The 26,102-nt window shown below is 51.3% G+C and overlaps 3 protein-coding genes across 8 annotated transcripts in view; 1 reads left to right on the top strand and 2 right to left on the bottom strand.

Moving 5' to 3' along the window:
* Positions 1-164: 164 nt before the first annotated feature.
* On the bottom strand, positions 165-15,490 carry PLA2G6 (phospholipase A2 group VI). Of its 2 annotated transcripts, XM_040062427.1 has the most exons (16): positions 15,131-15,490; positions 14,415-14,630; positions 12,999-13,179; positions 11,652-11,839; positions 10,400-10,496; positions 9,243-9,425; positions 8,945-9,053; positions 8,200-8,352; positions 6,610-6,700; positions 5,700-5,863; positions 5,032-5,182; positions 4,713-4,849; positions 3,936-4,090; positions 3,078-3,245; positions 1,890-1,963; positions 165-1,398 (listed from the first exon to the last, which is right to left on the bottom strand). In XM_040062427.1, the coding sequence occupies exons 1-16, from the start codon at positions 15,337-15,339 to the stop codon at positions 1,257-1,259; spliced, it is 2,418 nt and encodes an 805-aa protein (XP_039918361.1). In that variant the 5' UTR covers positions 15,340-15,490; the 3' UTR covers positions 165-1,256. The 2 variants fall into 2 exon arrangements, with proteins under 2 accessions (XP_039918361.1, XP_039918362.1); XM_040062428.1 differs by lacking the exon at positions 8,200-8,352.
* Positions 15,491-16,004: 514 nt separating this feature from the next.
* MAFF (MAF bZIP transcription factor F) lies at positions 16,005-19,277 on the top strand. Of its 3 annotated transcripts, none has more exons than XM_040063372.2 (3): positions 16,005-16,090; positions 17,182-17,235; positions 17,317-19,277. In XM_040063372.2, exons 2-3 carry the CDS (start codon positions 17,200-17,202, stop codon positions 17,728-17,730), a joined length of 450 nt encoding a protein of 149 aa, XP_039919306.1. In that variant the 5' UTR covers positions 16,005-16,090; positions 17,182-17,199; the 3' UTR covers positions 17,731-19,277. The 3 variants fall into 3 exon arrangements, with proteins under 3 accessions (XP_039919306.1, XP_039919305.1, XP_039919307.1); XM_040063371.1 differs by having other exon boundaries at positions 16,009-16,090; positions 17,179-17,235; XM_040063373.2 differs by lacking the exon at positions 16,005-16,090 and adding an exon at positions 16,741-16,887.
* Positions 19,278-20,241: 964 nt separating this feature from the next.
* Positions 20,242-26,102, bottom strand: part of TMEM184B (transmembrane protein 184B) — a 30,598-nt gene continuing 24,737 nt past the window's right edge. Inside the window, exons 7-10 of one of the 3 annotated variants that reach the window (XM_040061896.2) lie at positions 25,498-25,692; positions 24,609-24,632; positions 23,979-24,012; positions 23,354-23,561 (exon numbers count right to left, since the gene is read on the bottom strand). In XM_040061896.2, the coding sequence (XP_039917830.1) occupies positions 23,501-23,561; positions 23,979-24,012; positions 24,609-24,632; positions 25,498-25,692 (314 nt within the window). In that variant the 3' untranslated portion in view covers positions 23,354-23,500. Of the gene's footprint in view, positions 23,562-23,978; positions 24,013-24,608; positions 24,633-25,497; positions 25,693-26,102 lie in introns of all 3 variants that reach the window. The other 2 variants (XM_040061895.2, XM_040061894.1) reach the window with 2 other exon arrangements.

Genomic DNA, 26,102 nt, shown 5'->3' with positions numbered 1-26,102 from the left:
CACGGACAGCTCATTCACCTCTTCAAACTATACAAAAGATATAAATCCTGTGTCTCAAAGAACTCTTTTTTCTGATTTTCTACCTGTGAGAAATTCAGAGTCTTCAAGCCCAGAACCTCTCTGGGAATTCACAGGATGGAGAGAAAGACAAGACCACCATGGACTGCATGACATTGGAACCAAATGCAGATCCCTCTTTATTTCAGGACGTGTTAGCTTCTCACAGAAATAGGCAGCAGCAGTCCATTCACTCAAAAGAAAATCATTAAAAATTCAGTTTTTTAGGTTACTCCTCAAAACACCTCCAAATAGATACATAAATTATTTATAAATATGCAAAAATTACTGCAGGAACAACAAGTAGTGTAGCAATCACAGTACAATTTCTAGTCATAATAAAAAAGTAAATCCAAATTGTCACAGGGTTGGCTTCTTTGGTGGGAACCGATCTCAGAGCATTTCAGTTTCATGTTAAGAATAAAGAGAAATGATCTCTCTACAAAGCCAAGGCTCCTGTCCCTTCCACCGAGCTTGCTCTGAGTAAAGACATTTCAGCCCCTGAGCAAAGTGCAACACAGCCAATCAGCGGCACAATAAAGTCCTGGGTGGGAGAGGCTGCTCCCTGCCCAGGCACAGTGTTGCCAGCCCATCTTAGAGGGGAAAGGAGAAGCTGTTGCAGATGACAGTCTCAGGAAAGGCTTGCCCTTCTCCCAAGGCCAGCTGCAACTTTCTGCATCATATCTACTGCAAAAACTTGCAGCATTTCTGCTCCCTTCCAAACTGGGTGTGTTGAGGGAAAAACAATCCCTTTTCCCCATACTATACACTCTGGAACACCTTGGGCCCAGTGGGCCAAGCAACCCCTGAAGCTTTATCAGGCCCAGGTCCATTCTGTGATGTAGGAAGGTGCACGGTTACTTTGTCAGTGGAGTTACTGCACAGACAGGAGACATTCCAGCTGCTACAGCTCAAGACAAGTAGGTGAGGGCTCTGGATTCTGGATCAGAGTGCAGGACAGCAAAACCAAGCACAGCAGCAGAGATGGGGCTGCAGCACAAAGGTAACTGTCAGCATTTCACAGCTATCATATAGGTCATACATTCTGTGTCTGGGAATACATGTGTATGTGCACTGTTGTCTATTCAATATTAATTCCTCTCAATTATTACAACACCTTGGCCCAAGAGCAAATCTGAGCCATTTCAATGTCTGCTGCTTCTCGCCTTCAGAACGCAGAACAGGAACCTCCAGGTCGGTCATCGGCAGAGATGTCGCACCAGCTGCTCAAACTGCTCCCGCTGCTGGTAGATGTAGAGCTGGGTGTCCCAGAGAGCATTCACCAGCACGGCGTCGTTCACCTCATCCAGCATCACCTCTGTGTCCAGCTGAGGGCTGAGCCTGCAGACAGCACAGCGAGACAGCATCACCAGGCGGGCACCGACACGGAGGTCACCAGGCACGAGCCCGCCAAGCAGGACACTTCCACCAAGCGGCTCGCAGTGCCGGGGCGCTCGCTGGCCCTTGATCTGTCAGGCTTGCAGAGCAGAGCCCTTCCCCGTCCTTCAAGGCCCAGCCACGGTGAAGCAACTGCAGCACATGAGGGTTAAGTCTAAAACACGCTGTGCAGGGCGCAACATCCCAAAGGACCACGCGAGACAACACCTCCCAAACCTCCCTTAACTAGCCCAGAGCAGGGGTGCTGGGTGCCCCAGCTCATGTGTGGGCCAGGGCACGCTCTGTGGTGTCACTGAGGCGTGTGCAGGGGGCCGGTCTGGGCAGGCGCGCCTCGGCGGGAGGGAAGCCATTTGGGATGAGGCATGCCACAGCCGGGTCTGAAGTGAGAGGGATAAAAATAGGTCTGTGCAAGAGAGCGGAAAGGAAGCTCCTACCGGAAATATGGGACATCTGTCATCTCACACCAGGCCCTGGCACGATCCACAGCTGGGCCATCTGCGTCAGTGCACTGCAGGAGAAACAGGCCTGCAGTTACAGTCTGGCTGCTCTTACCCTGCCTACAACAAGCTTCCCTGGCACCAAGTCCAACTGCACAAGCCCCAGAGGGAAAATAAAAGCCAGGGGCAAGGGCATCCTGGATGGCACTGCTCGCCACCAAGAGTTGGGTGGCTTTTCTTTTTCTTTATTTTTAGCATAAGGACGATGCTCTTGATCATTGGGACACAAGAATTGTACCCTACAGACCCTTCATACAGCACAGAGTGGATTGCCTCAAGGAAACTCCCAGGATGACCTGAATGACAGCCTCCTTGGGATTTCATCTGTAATGTATTCTGTCCAAGCCCTGTACAACAGAGCCTGTGATTACTTCAGGCTTACTGAAGTATCCTGGGACAGCTTCCCTGGGAGCCCTAAGATAAAAGATAGGAGAAGCAAAAGGACTCTGGGAATTTTCTCACTTCAGAAAGCTAAAAGGGAGATAAAACAACAGCAATAAAATCATAGTCAGAACTTCAGTTCTGATCTTTCTGGCCTTCCTCCATTTAGATTGTTTTCATGAACAACACGTAATGATCTTCCTGAAGCACGCAAGTGCATATGCCAACTACACATTCCTAAGCACAGCTCTCAACAATTGTTTTTAATTAGTGACTCTCTCACTTCTCCAGTATTTACTGATTTCCCCAGTGGGAAAAACAAAGCTTTTCTAAAGAAAAATGAATTGCTGTTTTCTGAGGCATGATTTTTTTTTTTTTTTCCCCCAGGTTGCTCAGATGATAAGCAATGCTTCCTGGAAAGATACTGAGTTTCACAAACACACACCTGCAAATGATCCTAAGAGTCACTGACCACCATCCTGCCCTTAGCTCCTTTCAGCTGCAAGAATATTCCTTGGGGATGAGTGTCCCTTTGGGGCACTCAAAACCCCAAAGAACCAGACAGGATTTCAGGCCTGCAGTGCTCCTGCAATTCTTAACTCACCCAACTACATCCATGGTCAAAGCAGTTTCAAGGAAATAGAATTTACTTCCAAAAGGAGGAAGCTGGACACTGAAGACCTTTTCTCCCTCCCTGCAAGCAAGACCAGGGGTCTTTTACCATCCCCTCCTCCCAGTACTCACACAATCCACCACCATCTTGCCAAGTTCCCTGGCCCCAAAGACGGTCTTCGCCAATTCCCAAGGGTTTGAGGGGCGGAAAACATCCACAGAGCTCACTGGGACCTGCGGAGGCTTCCCTGTTCCCAGGGAGACCACCAACCCCAATTTTCTTACTTCCTGCTTCCGACCCTGAGGACAAATAAAAGATCTGTTTGCAATGACCAGCCATGAAAGTGAAGCATGTCTTTCACAGCAGCTTCCCAGGGAAGCTCTAAAAGCCAAGGCAAAAGGCTCAGCAGCCTTTTTATCCCCCATCCTCCCCACCTAAGTATGGCCTGGTGACACACCTGTAACAGGACTTCAACAGTTGTACTGCTCTGCCCCTTCTCCCCTGAACACACCCAAACCCATGGGACCACCCTGGAGATGAGTCCTAGGACCAGATGACCATGAAACAGTCCAACTCTTCAGTCGTTTTGGCCACACACCTCCCCTTCCAGCTACAGGGAGCAATAGCTGCCACTGGTTATTCAACTTTTTGAAGAATTTGCCACACCACAAAAGGAATTCACTCTTCAGCCTTGCAGAGTCATGTCAGGGGTCACATACAACCATCGACTGAATCACCTTTGTTCAAAGAAGCATGGAGAGGCTGATGAGACTGTCTCCCCCACTTACACTCTTATTAGAAGAAGTATCTCACCTCCCAGCCACTATTCCCAATACATATCTTCCTCCATACACTCCCTTTTAGGGTGCTGCACTGCTAACTTGTTTATCCACTAAGATGCATCCACTCTCACACCCGATTCTCCTTCAAGAGAGGTTCAGCGGGGCCAAAAAACTCCAGTTACCAGTCAAGGCTAGGATTTCTCTCACCTTTTTGATCAGTGTCTTGTTGTACTCGTGGATCTCTGCCATGGCATCAAGGGTGGGGTTGTTGGCCAGCAGCCCTCCATCCAGGAAACGGCCAATGGGCCGGAAATAAGTGGGAGCTGCACCGCTGCAGCGGGCAGCGCGCCACACAAGCTGTTCTGCAAGGGACAGAGAGCAAAAGGCCTCTTGCAGCAAACTCTACTGCAAAAAGCAATGCAGCTCCACCAACACAAAGCAGGATGGCTTGCAATCCCAGGAAACCCTGCCCTACAGAGTTGTGCCTCTTTCTCCCAACCGAAGGGCTTCTGCTTGGATGCACAGGATGATTCTGTGGGGCTTTAAAAGATTTTCTCACCACTTCCTACACATCCTGGGTTAAATTCACTCTCTATCCATTTCCTTGCTGATCTTTTGATAGTGAACCAGTTATGTGTGCCAGACAAGGCAGCAAGCTGGAGGGGGCTGCACACTTTGGTTACACGGCTTTTCCATGTTTTTCTGTAGAAGCCCAGGGAAAGATGCTGACTGTACACAGGACTCCTCTAGCAGACCCCTTTTCCTCATGAACCTGGCTAGCCAGCCCCTGTTCCTGGTACAAGAGAAGCCAAGGTAGGAGGAGAGAGGAGAAATGGGAACCATCATTAGGAACCAGTTAAAAGTCAAGACCAGGGATGAGCCATTGCTGATTTTCAGAGCAATGGGAGGAAGAACATGAAATATGTCTCTGAGGGATGAAACCTCCCCAACCAACCAGCTGGACTTCCACGTACCATAACTTACCTTCTGGCTGAGTGAGCGGTTGGAAAGATGCACTTGTCTTGTACTCAGTGGAGCGTTTTGTCTCTGGAACAGAGTAATTTCGGAAAAGGTGGAGCTCAGCTGGCTGTCGGTCACACAATGTCCCCGTCACCATAACCCTGGAGAAGAGGACATGAGAGAATAAGAGTAAAGCGGGAAAAAAAAAATACTTATGGTTTCAATAGTCTGCACACCACACTCCCCCAGCTCTGCTCTAAGCAGAGGATCAGCATCTCTGCTGAAACAGGTCTAGAGCACATGTGGGACAGCATCAACCAGCATAGTCCGAGGCAGGACTTACTTGGGTTTTCGGACATCTGTCATTTTGGTGTTCTCCCCAAATTCCTTCTTCAAGAACTCATCCAGGGGCTCCGACTCATAGGGCCGCGACCCCCGGAACACCATATCCTTCATGCGGAAGTACAGGCAGCGCATGTAGTCCATGGACTTCCCTGAGATGGGCAACAGCACCGGCAGGAGCAGGCAGTGGGAGGAAAGGCAGGCAGAACAAACAGCACATCAGAGCAAGGATTTCCCAGGACAAGCCGAAGATGGGAGGCATCACTCCCAATCTAATTCTCTTCCCAAGCTGCCTGTCATCTGCTTGGTTCTCAGCAGTGTGACTGGGAAGGATTACATAGGAAGAGCAAGCTCAGAGCGGTTTCCCATTATCAGAATCTATCAATCACCTTGCTCTAAGGCCTCTGTGGAGAGCACAGGAAGTATGAAACACTGAACTCTGCCACCACGCACTCCCCAAAACCCAGAAAGCTGCTGAAGCCAGCTGACATGAGAAGCCAAGTGCAAAGCCAGGTTGAGGCTTTCCTTCATTAAGGAACATCCCTTCCCTCCTTTGGCAGGCAGAAAAGATCTGTTGGGACTCAGAGAGGCTGCTCCCACCACGTATCTGCTCCCTCAAGAGGAACACTCAGGCCCGCCAGAGTGACAAGGGACCCGTTATGTCCTTACCATGTACAATAGCCAAGGCCAAGATCCCTCCAGTGCTGGTCCCCGCAATCCAGTCAAAAATTTCACGAATGGGACAGCCTGCTGCTTTTTCAATAGCCAGGAGAAGTTGGATGAGCACAAGGCCGCGGATGCCCCCTCCATCCAAGCACAGGAGCCGGTCCTGACTGGACAGAGACAGACACAGATGACTGGGAGCCGTGGGACAGATTACAAATCACACAACACTCCGTGGGAACATGGCCCTGGGGACAGGAAGCTATGCCAGTAAGTAGATTGCTGCAGACAATGTAATTGGTGAATAAATAAATCCAGCACTGCCTTCCTTCTCAGGTGCAAATAAGACACGTTCAATAAGCCTTGTCAGAGCTGGTGCAACATCCTTTGCTCTTGCATAGCCATCTCTAACCTTTACACCAGAGAGAGTCACCAGACAAAAATACACCCAAGTCCCTTACTACACAGTAATGGGTATTGTGTCATAAATAAAACCAGACAGACCTAAATCCTGCCAGCAGCACTTCAGTGCCAGCTCCTCCTCCACTCCACACAAGGCGAGGTGCAGGCACTGCCAAGACAGTGCAGAGGAGCTGAGTGAACATCAGGGAAGTGTGTAGAGATGGGGAAGCCACAAAGCCAAAACAGTGTTTGGTGCCCAGCAGCACAGGGGAGGGACAGAGCAGGGCTTCACCTCCTGAGCTCAGGCTCCACTGCAGCTCCGCAAAGGACAGGCAAGGGTCGTTTACAGAAACAGAGATTTCTCAAAAGATGCTGGAAAAACTGCAATGTTGATATGTATGAAATAATGTCAGCTCTGTCATGCCATCCTCATGGATGTGGGAGGGGAGAATTCAAACATGGATTTCACCTTCAAGTTGCACAGGAGCCTGGACAAAAGCTGTTCCTCACTTACGTTCTTCTAGCCTCACTGGGCATGTCCACAACATCTGGTGCCTTCAACAGCTGTCCGAGTGTTGTGGAAATATACAGAAGGTCCTTGTACCCTAGAGGGCCATGAACATGCAGAAGGAAAATAATAAATTAGAGATCATCAGTGTGGTAACTGATTTCCACCATAAACAAAGAGAGAACATCCAACTCCCTTCCCCATCGAATAAAGGTCCCTGCAGGAGACACAAGCCATCTTACCAACAGCCAACACGTACCCCCCATATTTAACTCCACACCAAAGGACAGCAACATCACCCTTTAGAGGGGGCAGCTATAGATGCACTGGAAAAATAGGATTTGGAGAAGCAGATGATGTGCACAGTGGGTGAGAGAAGGTAGAGCCCAGCAGCATACCCACTATGCAGTTTACTGCAAGCTATTAAGATAAAACTTAAGATCTACTCCTCAAAGTAACCTAAGCAGGAGAGCTGTGGGGACAGGGTGACTTGTCATTACCCCTCAGCTGACGTTCACCCAGGCCACTCTGGGCGTGGGGCAGCAATCCAGGCTAGGTGGGAAGCCAGCCTGCAAAACCAAAAGAAGAATGGGACGAGAGAAGTTACAGACTCCTGCCAGCACTCAGGCCAGAAGGTGGCTGTGGATGACAATGAATTGCAGTGAGGAGTTTCTTCAAGGACCAGACTCCACAATAAAGAGCGGTTTTGCTCTGTCACTGCATGAGAGCTGAAACTGGGCATGGGTTGTCGTCATCAGGCTGTGGTGAGAACAAAGTCCTGGTGTCAGCAGCCATTGACATTTGTGGTGACACAGACACATTACAGGATTGTCCTCTAGCCCCACAGCCTTTGCAAAGAAAGCCTCCAGCCTGAGATGGGAAGTGGTCCACAAGCAATGTTAGCTGCTTGCATGCCCTTCTCATGACCCTCCAAGTCAACTCCCCTGCTGCCTAGTCCACAACCCCTCTTGTTGCCTCTTCCTGAGCTCTGGAGCTCCCTGAAGGCAGAAACCCTGTCACTTCGAATAGACCCACTTGCTTATTCACACAGTCTGGGTAGCACAGACCACAAGATTCAACGCAATCACATGTCCCAAGGTAGGCTTTTCCTATACATAACAAACCCCATCATCAAGGATGCTTATCCTCAGGCTTCACCCTTTCTCTCTCCCAGCCACTGGCCTCCAGGATCTGAATAAGTGACACTTCTGAATCTCCTTGTGCCCAGCACAACACTGGGAGGTCCTCAAGGCAGACCAGCAAGCACCTTCCCTTCTACACACGACCCGGTGGATAAAGTACCTGTACGCTAAGTGCACCCTCTTCCAGAGATAGGAGGGAATCAGTCTTTCTTTTTACAGAGCTACATTGTGTCAGGTCAACAAAACAAATGCTTTGAGTACAAGAGTTTAGAATACACACAGAGGAAAACTAGAGAAAAGAGATGTGATCCTGCAACAGGTGAATGAGGACAGAGTCACCAGAAAGTGAGAGCTTTGACAGTTCCCAGAGCATAACACATGTGAAGAAGAGGCCTGAGACAGCACTGTGAAGCAAGAAGGGAGGAAAGGGAGGGAGGGCCAGGGAAGGCTTTACCTAAGCTGTCGAGGTTGCTCCGTGAGGAAGGCTGGCCTTCCAGGAAGGAGGCCGCAGATGGTGCCAGGCTTGGGGAGTCAGGGTTGGGTGGTGGGTGGCAGCGTTCGGTCCCTACAGTTTGCAGCAGGTCTAAGAGCACTTTCCGGTTCGCACCTTAGGCGATGAAGGGGGAGTTACAGATCAGAAAGAGAATTAGTGCACGCACACACCACGGGGGAATGTGCTCTGCTGAAGTCACAGCAGGCCTGACCCTCACAAAGCCTCTGGGACGACCTGGGGAAGGGCAAAACACGTCCCAGGTATCTCTCCCCAAATGCCAGGCAGCAGGACTTATGCACAGGAGTATGCACTGCTGTGCAGCTTCCAGGGCGTGTGCCACACACTTCTTGCCCCTGAAGAACTGCCCATGCCAACCTATGCCTGGGCAGTTCAGCAGTCCTGTGTCATCCTGCTGTGAGCCTGCAGTGCCTGACATGGTGACCCTAAAGAGGGGGAGTGCGTGCCAGCTTTTCCTCTTTCATCTCTGTGTCATAGAAGAGAAATTCATCAAGGGCTATTAATACAAAGCCTGTGTTGCTAGCAAAGTAGGTGCATACTATGTCAGCAATTAGAAGCTGGGGAAGCACGCTGGAGAAGCATCACCCCTGCATGGCATGGTTTCACCTCTCCCCAAGATACCATTTGGCCACCAAGGAGAGATAGGATGCTGGGCTCAGCCTGTAAGGCTGCTGACATGCTCCCTCACCTTTGCTGCTCCTAGCTGCCAACAATCCTGGTGTCTCCCCAAAATCATTGGGGATCTCGACATCTCCTCCAAAGACAATGATTGCTTTGATCATATCCAGGTGGTCATGCTAGGGGACAAGAGAAAGCTCAGTCAAGAGCCTACATGACTTGTCAATCCTTCCCTCCCCTCTTCATTAGCCAAAGCACCCACAAGAGAACGCTGCACAACCCAGCCAGAATTTCAAAGGACTCTGTCGCTGTCTCAACCCTCCAAGAAAATCATCTCTCCTTCCCAGCAGCCTCTGCAGAAAGCTCACCTTCATGGCCAGGTGCAGCGGTGTGTTGCCATCGTGTCCCCGGGCGTTGGTGTGGGCGCCGTGTGTCAGCAGGACCATGGCGCAGTCCAGGCGGCCCCTCTGGACCGCAATGTGCAGAGCCATGTCGGCCGTGCGGCTGCTCACATTCACTTGGGAGCCGTACTCCAGCAGCAGCCGGGTCATCTGTGCCCCAGCGTGCAGGGCCACGTCAAGAAGAGATAAAGCAGTCGTGAGGACAACCAGCTGGGCACTCAAACCATCCAGGTCTCATGGCCAGCAAAGCAGGGGAAGAGGAGGGAGCCTTAGCCTGGATACAGCTGGTTGGCAGATGCCAGCTGACTTGTTCCAAGCACTGGGGTTTCTGTGTCTTTTACCACAGAACTAGCTGGTGGCTGCACAATCTGGCTGGAGCTTCTGGACCCTTTGGGACTGATATACAACTATAACGAATAGCTGAGATCAGTGGAGAAAAAACCAGTTCCTACTCAGGCCAGGATCCTTGCAGATTGAAAGGAAAAATTCTGCCTTCTGAGTTTCCCTTTATAAACCAAGCAAATTCAAGTCTGCTCTAAAACTCCACAGGACATTTCTGAGAGGACTGGGATACTACAGGAGGGCAAAGAGTCCTATTATAACAATGCCCTCTGCCTGCAACAAGCATCATTCAGGTGCTCCAACACGGCATATCACCATCCTGCCCAGCTCTGGCAGGTGATGGACTTTCACTCACGTGCCACCACTCTATGCCTACCTCACGCTTCCCCTGCGGATTCTATGGCATTGATCTGTTTGCTCTCAGGAAACTGGCAGGTAACGAGAAGAGAGCTCCCTCCAGGGGCAACTGTGCTTCAGGGACAGTGCTGCAATTCCTTCAACAAAAGGGAAAATGGACAAGCTGGCAGCTTCACAGCCATGGGTGAAATACTAGGGGTGAATCCACCAGTTTTTATCACTGCAAGGCTCTGCTGCTCTATTCCCTGTGGCAAACAGCACCGACTGACATGGTGCAGAGAATCAAACACTGGGCTGCTGGCTGGACTCTGACATTCCCCCAGGGCTCTGCACATGCACTCGCAAAGGTACGAGTTAGCCACAGAAGGAATTAACTGGGTGCTGAGTAGCAGCACAGGCCCTCCCCATGGATTGGCTCTACTTACCTCTGCCTTCTTTGCCCAGTGCAGTGGAGTGGCATCATAGCGTGGGTCCTTGGAGCAAACCTGGCTGGCATCTGCCTCAAGAATGGCCTGGGCACACCTGGGAAAGACAGTGAGATGACAGAATGGCTGCCTGCTGTCTTGACTCAAGACCTCCACTTACATCACCACCTGCCTTCTGCCCAGAGGAAAACCAGGAAACCCTGCAGCAGCACCGTCACTGCGAGCTCCCCAGCTGCACTTTTGTTTTGCTCTCCACAGAAAGTGTGGGCACAACAGGAAGCATACAAGCCAAATGGTGTTGGGAGCAGGACAATCTCTCCAATTACAAGTTGTGGAGCAGTATCTGGGTGCTTCTCTAATACAGGAATATGGCATTTCTGGAAACTCTCCAAACCTGAGAAGCTAAACTCTTCTCCTCTCTTTCCACGGAAACACGGGGATAGAGCTATAATAGTTAAATACTTGTGGAAATTAAGAATCTGTGTACTTCCCTATGAGTGAAAAAACACACCTGTTGTGAACAGACTAATATTTGGTACTTAGAAAATGGGGTAGGTAAACCTATGAAATTTAGTTATCTTCTGCACTACCACCAAAAAAACCCTGTACAAGAGATGGAGCAACCTCAGTAACCTAAGTCCACTCTGGGCTTGTGAATATGCATCTAATACTGGGAAGTACTTTTCAAAATGCTTAAATATCAGCTACCAGCAGCTAGTGTTGCCTTGAAAGCCCTGTTTGTAGAGCTTGGACACTCTCTGAACATTAACTATTATAAAGCATGTACAAAGGGAATTGAATTTCTCTTAAGAAAAGAGGGAGTAAATATCATGCCTCTTTTGATTCAGTTCCAGAGTGTGTTATTAAGAGTCAAGAGTATCTTTGGCCTATGGGAGATAGGAAAAACTAAGCTTTGAAATGAAAGCTTATTAGGATCAGAGCACTCAAAGACAGAGATACAGCAACTGATACTATCTAAGCATCAGTCAATCGTCTTCCTACAGCTCATTCTGAGAAAAAGTATTTCACAAACATATCTTTTTTAAATCTGAGTCTTTCTCCTGATATCTGATACTGAATAAGATATTAATTCAAGGACAAAAAGGTTTTATTCTGAAAGCATTTCTTTCTTTCCCACACCAGTACTTCCCTGTTCTCCTGCCAATGACTACACACAAGACCTGTCCTACTGTGCACAGCCCTGGACAATGGCAAGTGCACAAGTCCCCAGAGCAGAGGGGACACTTCATACCCCTTCTGGGAGAACTTCAGCGCTGTGTGGATTGGGTAGCCCAGCGTGCCCACGACACTGCAGCTGGCACGGCACTTCAGCAGGGATCGAACCATGTCCTCCTTGCCCAGCTGGCACGCGAGGTGCAGAGCTGTGAGACCTTCATGGCTCAGATGGTCCAGGCCAGTAGTTGGGGTTCTGCCCAGAAGCTGGAAGGAGGGGGCAGTAGATAAATAAATAAACAGACAAACAAACATGGAAGAGCACCATCTCTTCTTGAGCTTTGAGGACAGACTCTGGAGCACTGGACCCCTCACAGTGCTACAGCCTGTCCTCTCCATCCCTGATCCTTGTAAATTGTAGATTTGTTATGTGCTGACTGGTTTGTTGCAGAAAAGTATCCCACTGCCGCACTGGGGAAACCCTACAAGCCCTGGCGCGCACACACACAAGAATCAGGAATTTAGTTTCTTTTTTTTGGTTTAGCAAGGAATCAATGCAGAAAACAAACAAACATGAGACAGATCAGACAACAAGCCAAGTTGATGCCACCAGAGAAATAAAGAGGATATCTTTTTAGTACAAAGTGCCTAACTTCCCACTCCACAGCATGGCAAACCCTGATCCTCCTCCTATCTCATCATGCATTAGGAAACTCCAACACGGACTGGTAGGCAGAAGGAGAGCTGTCACAACAGATATTGGGCAAACGTGGAGGTTGCAGCCGTGGGGAAGAGTCAGTCTCAGGCACGTCTTGGGGAGCAGACAGACTTCAGGAACCACGTGCAAGGCCACCCACACCTTACAAACCCTGTAACTCTGCCCAGCGCTTCTCAGCAATCAAGAACACCTACAACTTCAGACAGTCTCTGCCTCGAGGCTCTAATCACTGACCCCCAAGCAAGGCCATTCAGTTCAAACAGCAGGTCCTGCAGCTCAGGGCACCTCTGAACTGTCCTTTAGCCTGTGGGAAACACACGATCCCCCATGGCAGCCTCAACACACACTTCCCTATGGGAGCACTCTGCCCGAAAGCAAATACGCTGCTCACAGGAGAGAGGGAACGGACAGCCACGGGCCTGAGGAAAAGCGGGATGAAGGCCTGATGCAAATAGCAGCGAAGGATTACTTTTTGAGGAAACTTGCTTAACGTTCTTGCTTGCATGCTGGGTGGAATCTGCACTCTGAATATGGGAAACAGCACCGGTAGAGAGGGGCTATAAGACGCTGAAATCAGGCTCAAGCCGTAACTCAACAGAGGGAGCTGACTTTCTCTTCTCCTGTCTGCAGCTGTTTTCCCATCCCTACCGCAGCACAGAGAAGACCTGTTCTAGTCCCACTTTCTCCCAAACGAGAAGTCGCACCCACCTCAATGATCTGTGGGTTGTTCCCTCGCACAGCGTAGTGGAAAACAGTCTCCCCATTCCTGTCGGTGATGTCCACCCGTGCATGGCACTCGAGCAGCTCCAGCAGACACTCCACGTCCCCCTTGCGGCATGCCAGGTGCAGCGGGGTACAGCCGTCCTCACTGTCCGTGCTGTTCACACAGCTGCAAGAAAGGACTCGCTGTGAGGCCCAGGAATGGCCACAGGGAGGAGGAGGGCGTGCAGCTGCTCCAAGGGCTGAGACAGAGGCACCCTCAACCATCTGGTGGGAACCATGAAGTTCAGGAAAGCCCAGCCTCTTGCCAGGGAAGAAGTACAGGGAAGGGCCATCAAGCAGCCCTGCCCTGGACTCTCTCCCTGACATGCTGCTCCTTTTCCTGCCCTCCATATGGGATCAGCTCCCTCTGCCCTAAGGAAGGCAGGAGACAGGTTACAGTCAGCAACCTGGCAATGGTGCTGCTATTTGCCCTCCAGCCCCTTGACTCCTCACCAGTCTGCCCTATCCTCAGTAAATTTGTGCTGGTTTTGGCTCGGGTAGAGTTAACTTTCTTCACAGTTGCTGGTGTGGGACTGTGTTTTGGATTTGTCCTGAACACAGAGTTGACAATAAAGACATGTTATTGTTAAGTAGGGATTACACAGAGCCAAGGCCTTTTCTGCTTTTCATACTGAACCACTGGTGAGGAAACTGAAGGTGCAGAGGAGGCTGGGAGGAAACACAGCTGGGACAGTTGACCCCAACTGACCAAAGGGATCTTCCAGCCCATATGACATCATGCTTAATATATAAAGTGTGGGGAGAAGGAGAAAGTAGGGGGACACTTGGAGTGGTGGTGTTTGTCTTCCCAAGTCACCATGATGTGCGATGGGGCCTTGGGGGTGGCTGAACACCTGCTTGCCCATGGGAAGCAGTGATTCAATTCTTTGTTTTACTTTGCTTGTGTACGTGGCTTTTGCTTTCCCCTTCTTTATCTCAGCCCAGGTTTTCTACCTTTTGCCCTTTCAATTCCCTCCCCACTCTCTCTGGTGGGGGAGTGAGGAGTGGCTGCACTGGGCTTGCCTGCTGGCTGGGGTTAAATCACAGCAGAATTTCCCCATGAAAAAAAAGCAAGGCCTTGTGGCCAAAACCTGTCTCCAGACAGTCCTACTGTACCTCCACGTTCATGGCTTAAAAATGAGCAAAACCCCCCTCCAAAAATCTGCTCCACAAGGGCTGCAATAACCTAACCAGTGTCTCCAGTAGGACACTTCAATCCTTTACTTCAAACACCAGGGCTCCAGGCTCTGCAGCAGCAGGTTGAAGCCCACCAACCAGCTTCCACAGCAAAGAAGGGACACTCTGGTACAGCCTAGTCTGCCCTCCCAAGCTCCTTCCGAGCACCGACCCCCTACTCCTTGCCTCAGGATGTGGTTGTGCCGGAAGCTCTCCCGGCGGCCAAACTCCACGGCAATGTGTGCAGGGGACCAGCTGGGGTAGCTGCGGATGCAGTCGCTGAGCTGCTGAAGCTCCTCCAGGGACAAGGGCTGGCATAAGCTCTCGTAGAAAGGGCGCAGCTGCCGGGCATATTGCTCAAAGTACACCGTGGCATCTGCTTCATTGTCCAGCTGGAAGAGCCTGGAGAAAAGGCAAGCACAGGGTTCATCCTGCTCAAAGGAACAACCTCATGCACATAAGGGAAACAGCTCTTTTCCAAACGACAGTGCCGGGAACTTTCCCTCTTCAACTAGTGTCACCCTTTTTCCAAGAGAAGTAGGGAGACTACTTCACTGGAAGAGAGCATCCCTCTTTCTGAACAATGTTAGGTTTTGCTCGTAAGTATCCTCTAGATGCCGAATCACCAACAGGAACAAGCAGAAATGCATAGGAACCTATGGGTGGCCTAAATTATATCACAGCTGCCTGTCGTTGCAATGTTTGGACCTTGTCCTGTTTCCACGACCTGTTTGGCGGCTACTCCTCCACCGGTACACTCATGAGCCTTCCACGCCCTCCCAGCCCACCTGCTGCTTCAACACAACACCCCACACGCGCGGCCTCGAAGCAGCCCCGACATCAGCAATTTGGGGTCTTTGGTTTCCCACGTCGGCAAGGACGGCTAAAGGTCTGCCACTCACCGGAACGCGACCTGCGGGCTCTGGGGATTCACCAGCAAGCAGTCCCAGGAGCGAGAGAGGCTGTTCTTGTAGAGGACCACCCTGCCCTCCTCCCGCAGGCAGGCGTGACCGGCGTACTCGGCGGCCGGCACCTCCCTCACGCGGTACGGGTTGGAGAATATCTGCGTGACGCTGTTGAAGGTGTCCAGCAGCCGCCCAAAAAACTGCATCTTCCCAAAGCCTCAGGCGGCTTCTCCCGAGGGAGAGGCTGCCACTGGCCCCGCTCCGCCCGACCTCTGCCCTTCCACGCGCTGCGTGACCCGGAGCGCCGCCGGGTGACACCCGGGGACGGGACCGGGACGGGGATGGCGCCGGGCAAGGCACGACGGGCCCCCAGCGCCCCCCGCGCGCGGCCCCGCCAGCGCCGCTCGCCAATCGCCAGCCCCCCCGGGACGGGCCAATCAGCGGCCCCGCTTCCGGGGGGGCGGGATTAACGCCCCGCCCGCCGCCTCTCGGGGGAGAGGGCGGAAAAGCGGGAGGCGCCATCTTTGTGAGGGGCGGTGCCTCTGGGGTGGGGGCCGCCGTTCTTAAAGCGGTAGCGGCCTGTTTTGGTGAGGCGTTCTGTTTCCGACAGGGCCGTTCGTCGGTCGTGGGCCACCCCTAAATTCGAGTTAAAACCAGAGCTGTTGGAGTGCCGCCGCATTCACACCGCGGTGTGCGGTGCGAGCTGGTAGCGTGCTAGGAGGGCTGAGCGGCTTTAAGGACGGCGGGACGTTTTAAGGGTAGCGGGCGCTTTAAGGGCGGCAGCCGCACGGCCCCGGCAGCGGCGGCGAGGGGGCGTGGTGACTGTGACGTCACCGCATGACTGTGTTTTTTATGAATGAAAAGAATCCGCGGGTGAGTAATCGCGGGGAGTGAGGCTGGAGGCGCCGCCCGACCCCGCACCCGGCAGCGGCCCCGCGGGACGCGCGCAGCCGCCAGGTGAGCAGCGGCCGGGGCGGACCCTCCGCTCCCGACTCGGTTTAACCTCCGCGCAGGGCGGCCGGGAGAAGGGGCGGCGGGGTCCGGCACCGGCTGGAGGCCTCATTGCCGCCGTCGAACGCGGGGATCGGGACCGGGACTAGGGCTGAGGGAAATGGGGGGGTGGGGGGTGGCCGGCCGGCTGGCCGCGCTCGGGGTCGTCCGCTCTTCCTTTCCAATTCCTGGCCACCGTCCTGGAGGGATCCGCCACCGCTCCTCCAGCTCCGGCGGCGAACCGCCGGCCCGGATTGCATCAGCTTCCAGCCGCTCCGGCTCCACCTTTCCCGCCGCCCCTCTCCAGCCCCTCATTCCTCTCCTGGCGCTCTCGGGCCTGTCCCGCCCCCCCTCGTCCCTCCGAGGGCTCTCCTAACGCGAACAGGGTTCTCCGGGGTGCGGAGAGGCTGCTGGACTGAAATCCAGGGTTCCGGACCCCTCCTCACTCTTGGAACTCAGGGACGGGGAGGGACCGGCCATCGGCGAGGGCCAGGCACCGCTTCCGTGACTTTCACCCCTGGGCTGCTGAATCACGGGGCGGCCACTTCTCACCCGCCGGCGCTGCGTGGCCGCGACCCTTCGCCCCCGGAGCCTGGGGACGCGCGACTCTTGCACCCCGCGGTGATCCCGAGGGGCGGCACCTCCACACGAGTCCCGGCTGGGCGACTTCGACTCCGTGGGACTACTGCTTTTACTTTCGCTTCAGCCTCGGGCGGATTTTGCCTGTGTTTCCTCCACGAGAGGAAGGCTTGGCTTCCCAGCAGGTGGCTGGGGCCTTTTGGGTCCCCTGGGCAGGGAAGCATCCCAGCCGTCTCATGATGGGATGAAGGAGGGCGGGAGGTCCATCCTTGCCCCATTATTATTATTATTGCTTGCAGTCATCATTGCTATTAATATTATTACTATGTACTTTTTTAAAAGGAGTGGGATGAGTCATGTGGCCTGGGTTGGGGGGGATGTGGGCAGCGGGCAGGGGACCCGCAGGGCCAGTGTCCTCTATTCTGAGGTGAGGAACACAGGGCTGAAAGTAACCAGCTTTTCTCCTGGCTGCTCAGCAGGGCCGGAGTGAGGAAAGGATGGCTGCAGACGGCCTCTCCAGCAAGGCTTTGAAGGTGAGTACCAGTGGGAACAGGGGCTTGGGAGTCAGGGCCCTGTTTTTGGGGGTCTCAGGCAAGCACTCCTCTCTCCGGCAGGTGAAGCGGGAGCTGGGGGAGAACACTCCACTGCTGTCAGATGAGGAGCTGATGGGGCTGTCAGTGCGAGAACTCAATCACCACCTGCGGGGCCTCTCCAAGGAGGAGGTGGCAAGGCTGAAGCAGCGCCGTCGGACGCTGAAGAACCGGGGTTATGCTGCCAGTTGCCGGGTGAAGCGCGTCTGCCAGAAGGAAGAGCTGCAGAAGCAGAAGATGGAGCTGGAGTGGGAGGTGGACAAGCTGGCCCGGGAGAATGCTGCCATGCGCCTGGAGCTCGACACCCTCCGTGGCAAGTACGAGGCCCTGCAGGGCTTCGCCCGCACCGTGGCCACTCACGGCCCCCCCGCCAAGGTGGCTACCGCCAGCGTCATCACCATTGTCAAGTCTGGCACCAACCAGGCTACCTACTCCTAGTGGTGGCCTCCATCCCCCGGCTGGAGACGGTCCTCCCCGGGGTGTCTTCCCCATGAATTGCCTCCCAGCCCTTCCCCAACCTCTTCCCTGTGAGCACCTGTGCCCAAAATCCTCTTTCTCCCATCCCTTGACCTCCAGTTTCCCCAGATAGGGAGGGCTGCTGCTATGTGGGTGCTAGGGTGGAGGACAGGACTTAACTGGTGGTCCCCATAGCCCCCTACCCTCTCGGGTGTGCAGACAGGAGAGAGCAAACCCACAAAGGCAGCAGTGGGAACCATCCAAGCTGGTAGGAAAATGCCAGGTGCCTCTTTTTTGTGAGAAGGTATGGGAGACCTAAATGTGGGCCAGGCAGTCCCAGGAGCATGTGCCAGAGAGAGAAGAGGAGAGGTTTTGCAGTGGAGGGGAAGAAGGCATGACAGAAGGGTATCAGCGTTGAGCAGACAACCTGGACCACAGCTGGAGCAGGGTGGGGAGGTGGCAGCATGTCTGAAGTCTCCGAGGATGCAGATGGCAAGGGAAGGTTAGCAGGTCAGAGGGGGAGATAAAGTGGCTGCATGTTAATGCCTGGTAAGGGTGAATGGAATGGGAAAACACTGTGGCAGCATGTGGTGCTGGGGGACCCCAGAGGTGACAGTGATTGGGCAGGGGGAAGCTGGGAGACATGAGTGGGTCAGCCCAGGCTGTTCTCCGCAAAGGGGAGAAGCAGTGCTGTTTTATCTTTCTCTAACATGCACATCCTTCGCGCCTCTTCCTGCTGACGGGACACTCAGCCTGGCTGGGTGTCTGAAGCTCGGCAGCACCGGCAGGAAGGAAGCAGAGGCAGCTGGAGCAGAGATAAACACTGTTTTGCTCAGTACAGGCCAACTTGTATGGCCCCGCCAAGCCCTCCCTGCTGCCCCACCGCCTACAAAGCCTATGGAAAGGTGCTCCCGGCCCTCAGAGTCAGAGATGTGGAGGCAGAGAGAGGGGTGGAGGTGCAGGAGGTGGGAAGTAGGGGCAGAGAGCATCTCTGCTCCTGGGTTTTCCTCCAGTTTGGACACCAGTGTGGGACAACTGCCATTTGAGCAGGCTAAAAGGCTGGAGAAGAGCTGGGTTTGCTAAATACAGGCAGCACAGGGGAGGGAGCAGGAGGCAGGTCTATCTGCTGCTGTAGATGATTCCCCTGCCCCTCCATTCTGCCCCTGCCTCGGTATTGCTACGCCAGCCACCCTCAGCTGCAGCTCCATTTTTCCCTGTAGAGGTGCCTGCCACTCCTGGATGGGCCACTGTGGTTGGCATCCCCCACCCCAACTCCTCTTGGGTTTATTTATTGCACGAACATAAGTTATTTTCACGTCCTCTTTGCCATTCCGCCTCTCGGCACAGCCAGGATGTTGGTACAGAGCCATACTTTATATTTTATATATGCAAATCACATTTTATCTTATATAGAGCAAAAAAAAAAAAAACTTATTTATTTTCTGACTTACAATATGTGTCCTACCTGACTCCTCTGTATTTTGTAGACTTTACAAATAAAGGAAGTTCTTTTTTTTTTTTTTTCCACAGTGAGAATGTGTTTGGTCATTCTTGAACTTGGGACAGAGCTGTGTCTGGGCCAGGTTTTCTGTCTCACTCTGCCTTTGCTGTAGGACATGCTCAAGAATGTGCCCAAAAAATACAGGATGGGGGACAGCTCATGGCTTTTTAGGACAAAACCAGATTTATAGTCTCCGAGAGAAAAGGGCTAAAAAAGCATGCTTAATGCTGAATACCACCCCCGCAAAGCACTTGCTTTCAGGAGCAGTGCAGCTGTGCTGAGTCTTTCCTGGGAAAGATAATGCTTTTCACTACAAAAACCCCTTCAGGCTGTCCCTGGACCAAGTGAAGGAAAGGCAGGTGCAGGGCATCTGTGCCAAAAAACTTGCCTGTTGAGTGACTTTATCACCTTACCTGGTCATACAGCAAGGATAAAAGCAGTAAGCTTTTGCCCATGGATGGCAGAAGTGTGGAAGGTACCTTAGGAGGAGATGAAGCCAGACCTTTTCCCTGTGTGGAAAAGCCACCCTTCCTCAGAGCTGAGTTGGAAGTGGTGAGCGTGTTCCAAATGCCTAGGTGGGCCAGGTCCCCAGCAGCCTGCAGGACTCAGGACGGTTTGGGAGGGTTGGACATTCCCATTCCTTCTGCCACTGCAAATGGCCCCTGCCCCAAACACTGCTCATGGAAGAAAATCCAAAAGCCACTGTTTGCTGGGGCCCCCTCTCTACCACTGGTGTTTCACAGTGAGCACCTAAGGAAGGATTCATCTCTCCTCCTCCAGGTTTTTGACACATGGGTTTCACTCTTGCCTTGGGCCAGCAGTGGTATCTCAGCCCAGCATGCTGCAGTGATGCTTCTCCATCAGCTCCTACATCGACACATGGAGCTTTCCTTCCAAGAAGACTGAGAGATCCTGACCCACCACCAAGCCTCAGTCCCTGCAAGGAGGAAAAACTTAAGAGAAATTACCCAGACAGCACCACACAGAGGCAGTTTAAGTACAATCTATATTATCTATATTTTTTTGTCATCATATTTGCTCATTTCTGCAGAGTATAACGTCACAAAGACCAAAATAGAGAGCGGCTTGTCGCTGAGCTCACATCAGTTAAACACAATAGGTACAAAACTAGGTGACTCTCTTATTTATCATACTTTTTTTTTCAGTCATTTATATACAAAGAACTACTCTATATGGAAAAATAATAAACAAATCCCATGGGTATGTTACATGGTAAACAAAAAGGAAGAAGGAAGGAGAGTGGAAGCAGGTGAGGGAGAGCAGCTCCAAGGGTCTACTCCTGGAACCAGCACATTTCTTGGATCCTGGGCTACCATGAGCAGACCTACAAGACCACAGATGCCTTGGCCTTCTTGGTCACAAGCTCGGGATCTCGTATTTGTTCCTCCAACACAAAGCGGCTTCAGAGCCAGTGCTTGCTCTGGCACTTGCCGGTCATGAAGGAGAGTAGGAAGCTTAGTGATGGATGATTTTGTGTGGTGTTAAAACACACACACACACACACACACATATATATATATATATATATATATATATATATATAAAATTATAAAGTAGGGCAGCTGGCTTGTTAGGTACTAGCTCACCAAGCTCCTCTGAAGGCAGCTGGTGCTAAAGAGTTATACTTGAAACCATTACACACAGGATGCTTTGAGAATATCCTCTGCACAGTGTATATATATATATATATATGTATATATATGTATATATGTATGCAGGAGACATTTCAAAAGAAGTTCTAAGAAATGCTTCTCTAAGCCTCGACCACCTTCCTGCTCAATGGGGCAATTACACAAATTTCAGCCACCCAAATGCAACAAAGATTGGGGGCAGTCACCAAGTGATACTGGGACATCAAGGCCTGCCAATTCAAAGAAAGGGGAGCATGTGATCATGTCCCATGCCCCCCCTTTTCCGAGAGAGAGAGTAACATCCATGTCTCACATAAAAGGACTATTAATCAAAGCCATAGAAAACAGAAGCAAAGTCTGTTCAACCTTCAGCCCTGCTCTCCAGGTGGCTTATGAGGAAATTTTACACCAAGCTCACACAAAGCCTAGGAGTGTGTTTGCATGTCTAATTAAGCAGTCACAAACTTAGCAAAATTAGTAACCAACAGCATGGCATTGCAGGATGTGTGTGAATGGGGAAATGCAGCAGCAGAGAAGCTGCTGGATCCACTGACCCTGCTGCCAGCTCCCTCAACAGTACTGCTGCTCTCACCTGCTTCACCATCCCCCAGAAACATCAGTACAGGAGGAGGCACTATCCTTAAGCTTTTCCCTATCTCATCCTCACAGCAGGGAGCAAACCTGCCTCTCTTCAGAGCCTTTTGCTCAGCTTGGGCAGAGGTGCTGAATAAATGAGGTGCTCTTCACTCACTGTTGCTTCTGAGACACTCAATGAACAAGCAGATGGATCAGGAAACAAATGGAAAGGTAGACTCCAGGCAGCAAACCAGACTCCATTTCTCCTAGCAGAACAGCAAGGAGCAATCCAGAATCACACAGGTCTGCTCTTGGCAGGGGAGGCATCAAGCAGGAAAGGAACAGAGAAACTATAGCTGAACACAGCAGTTTGTTCCAGTATCTCAATTTTGCTTCTTGCTTGCAGGTAGAAGCATCTGAGCTGCAGCACTTGAATGTGCTACTCACTTTTCCCCTAGATAATTTTAAGCAAGCAAGAGGCATTTTCTGGTCCCTGGATAGATCTACAGGGGATAACTTTTGGTTCCACTAAGTACCCATGGGTTCATCCAAAACCCAACAGAAGCAAGGGGAAGCCTCTCCCACTTCTATGGATGCTGGTTCCACCCTTGATAGCACTGCAGGTGCAGCAGAGCCTGTGAAATGTGCAGCAGCAGCAGCAACTGCCACCTCAGAAAATAAAAAGGACAAATTAGACCAGCCAGGTCATGTCAGGTTTCAAGTCTGCTCCAGGCTGCCCCAGAACAGCTACAGAGATAAAAAAAACAAAGGAGTGTGCAACATTCCTTCCTGATTATTCCAGCTTAAGGGTGAAACTTGTGTAGCTCAGGGAAAGTCAGTGATGATGGGCATGGGAAAAGCTACCTGTGAGAGACTAGGACCTGCTCTGGCAACTAGCTCTAACAGAGGCAGATGTGATACTGGGAGATGAGAAACAAGAAGTAAAACTGGTTTTATGTTTATGTATCTTCCCTTCCCAAAGAGCAGTGAAGGGGCCAGAGTTCTACGAATTTCCACCATCTATTACAGCCAGTCCTCAGTCTTGTTAGCAGGAGAGAGATGCTCCAGGGAAGCTTCCTGCCACAAGAACGTTGGGGAGATGGGAAGCTTGGACACCTGGTGATTAGAAAACTCCACCCTTGTGAAAAAGTAATTCCATCCCAACTGAGCTTCAACAAGCTTTTATAGCAATTGGAGATGCAGAGAGCCAAAAAACACGGAGAAAGCCATGTCCTTTTCCCCTTCACTCCCTCAAGTGACTCAAGGACTCATAACCAGGTGCTCAAGAGGGTGAGGACAGATGTTCTTTACTTAGCACTCAAGGCAATGGCTATATAGAAAGACCAGTCTCTGGTCTGGTCCTCAGGAACACTTATGGCTACATCCCCATCCTATTTCCCAAGGATCACAGAGATGTTAGTACCAGGGAGCTGGGGAGAAAACTGTGCCTACATCAACCATTCAGGAAAAGAAACAGAAAGGAGTCAGGTTGTCCTGTTAGAAAAAAACTAAAAACATTTTTGGCTACAACTCAACACTCTGGCCAGTCACACTCCACATCAAACTGGGCAGGTGTGGGAAGCCAGAGCCCCAAACCCCAGAGCTTTGCTTGAATCAATTTGATTGCTGCTGTAAGGAATGGGCTCGAGCATGGAGTCCTGGCCATTCTGCCACCTCCACATTGCTCATCGTGTCTGTACCCACAAAAGCTAATGGGAAGTGCCCACTTCCGCAATCTTTACTCTCTAGGAAGTGATATGACTCTTGTGTTTCAGCATTAATAAATTATTTAAAAAAAAAAAAATAGAAGGAAAATGACAGCCCAGGCTGGCAGTTTCCTCTTTAGAATTCATCATCGGAGCTCAGCAAGAGGGTCTTCTCATTGTCACGGGCACCGGAGCAGCTGTGGGAGCGTGAGATCACATGGCTGCCATTGCGCCATGGGGGACCGTGCTCCAGTGTCGACTGTTGGGTGTATTGCTGGTAGGCTGGAGAGAAGTTGTGGATCGCATCTTGGACAATGTCATGGGGATTCATGGTCTCCTTGAGGCTGCTGGAGATGCTCTTCATGGGAGCACAGCGACCTGTTTGGGTAAGACAGGAAGGAACAAGTAAAGAACACTGCTGCCTTCCCCACACCCCTTAATAGGAAGGTAAGGAGAATAGGGAACATGCAGTCCTAGAACCCGCAGAAGGTGTGTTACAGACTTCCTTAAGCAGCTGCTGAGGAAATGTCACACAAATAGTGTTGAGTTTTACCAGTGGTGCTCCTAAACCCAGACACTGTGAGCCAAGTGAACCCACCACAGCACCAAAGGGGGGACAGACTATGAGAATGGGACACATTCACAGTGACAACCTCCACCACACATTGTTGGTGCTGGCCTGGGTGTGCAACAAATACAGTCAAGTAGGGAGGTGCTCCTCTAAACACTTCCAGAAAACAAAAACTAAGTAAATTCTAAAAATATAGGAGAAATGGCATTTGCTATTCCACTCACTGGAAATTAAAACTGCCAGGTGGTATCAAAATGCCTGTTGGAAAGACATCATACAAGTAAAAAGCAGCGCAAAGTAAGGGAAGGAAGGAAACAGGCAGTACTAGAGGCAGAACTACCCCATGTGTCATGATGATGCCACGAAGAAAGCAGCAGTTGGAAAAAAACACCACCTAAGTGCTAAGCACAGAGGGAAGCTGTGTCTCCCTCTAGAAGCTGCGACGTCTCATGGCTTCTAGGTTCGATTTCCAGTGTGGGCTTCTGGCTCTGCTCAGCTCTGGGGATGAGCTCCCCAGAGAACCAAAGTATGCTGATCATCAGTGGCAATTATAAAAGTGACGGGAGACTGGGGTGGGAGCAGCTCCTTTGAGAGCCTGTGCAACTCTTTGGAGAGAGATTCCCACAGAGTTCTAACGCAAATGCTCTAAAGCTGTGTGTTAATGCCCATGTGGCCATTTTTCTTCTTACAATCCAGACAACCCTAAAGCAGCTGTGTGAGGCATTGGAGCTATAGACTTGCAAGGAAAAGGGAACAAAGGACAGGGCAGGTTGTAGGCAGGCTGGGAATCAGGAGAGAACAGCATCCCACCTAAAAACCAACTGAGACAAACATACAAAACATGCTGTACCTACCGTATGGCCCATATGATGGAACAGCTGCATCAGGGACCAGTGGCCAAAGCAAGAGAGAGATAAAAGGAAGAGGAGAGAAAGACAGAGACAGAGAAAGAGGAAATAACAAGAACTGAACAAGGCCCACTGCTGAAACATCCCCCGCTGTACTGACCTGTAGTTTACCCTTTCATCACCCATAGATCTCATCTCCCCCCACTGCAATCACTGTTCTTCCAGAATCTCTGGGGCTGGCTGGGATGGAGGGGTCACCTACATCGACACTGCCTGAGGACTGCTGTCTTCCAGCACCTCGGCATGGATCTCCCCCAGCAGGAAAGAAATCCTTTATTTGGAAAACACTGCATAAACTAGGCACAAAACCCCCTTTTCCCAGAGATAACATCCATCTTCCTCTTCCCCAAAATAAGAATCCTCCTTTTAGCAGCCCAGCTCCCACAAAGTCATTACAGGAAGATCCTCCTCCTCCATGACAAACATTGCCAAAGCACAGCCTCATCTTCCCAAGCCACATTCAGGTTTAGGCCCTGTCTCTCCTGCCTTCAGTCTGTTGCACAATCTGGAGCAGTGGAGTTCCCCTTTGGGGAGACAGGAAGGACAAACCCACTCTACTGAAACCATGCAACACCTTATAGCCCTCAGGTCTAGAACAAGTCATTGTGGGTGGCGTACTGGGGAACTGAAAAGGGAACAGCGCAATTTAGGCAAGGTTTTTGCCCCAGAGAGCTGTTGCACAATAAATCTGCTCAGACACCACGCAGGAGAGGATGTCGCGTTTTCCAAGCTATTGGGTTGGGAGTCGTATCAATGTGCTGGCTGCCTGAGGGACCGGCCTCCACCCAGTCTCCCTACCAAAGGGACAAGCCATATGCACTGGCATACTTCCTACCTTGGGCATCAATTCTCTTGTCCACATACACCTTGTATGTGAAGGCATGGCGCAGGGCAATGGCTGCAAAGAACATCTCCACACAGATGATGAAATCTTGATAGCCAGCAGCTACTGTGCCTTCACCCACAGACACATTAGCAGAGTGGATTTTTGGGATGGCACCACACTTTTCCAAGATGGCCAACAGCATCCCTAAACAAAGTAATAAGTTCATGTAAATGGGCAGAAAACATGGTCGCACAGTAACCGCAAAGAATGGAAATAGCCGTTTGTGCTATTGTTATGTCCTAGACACAACCCCACTCACCACAGGAGCTACAGAGTGGGCTACAAACACCCCACCTATGGTCACTTGTACAACAGAGAAAGGAAGAATAAAATGTGACAAATACGTTTAGTCAAAGAATGTCCAAACACTGATCCTCTTCTATTCTCAACTGACACATAGACTGTGGAACTAACTGCTGCAGGACTTACTCCGTCCCAAAAGAGTAAGAGTCAGATATTTCTGTAAGCAATCCTGTGATCTCAGTGTTGTCCAAAAATAGGTTCTTTCACACAGCGTTCAAGAGGCCAATCCACACAGAGTCAAGGTATTTGGC

This window comes from Hirundo rustica, chromosome 4 (assembly GCF_015227805.2).
Source record: "Hirundo rustica isolate bHirRus1 chromosome 4, bHirRus1.pri.v3, whole genome shotgun sequence".
Classification (NCBI taxonomy): domain Eukaryota; kingdom Metazoa; phylum Chordata; class Aves; order Passeriformes; family Hirundinidae; genus Hirundo; species Hirundo rustica.
Note: the sequence above shows the minus strand (reverse complement) of the source record. Positions and strands in the feature narration are given on the sequence as shown.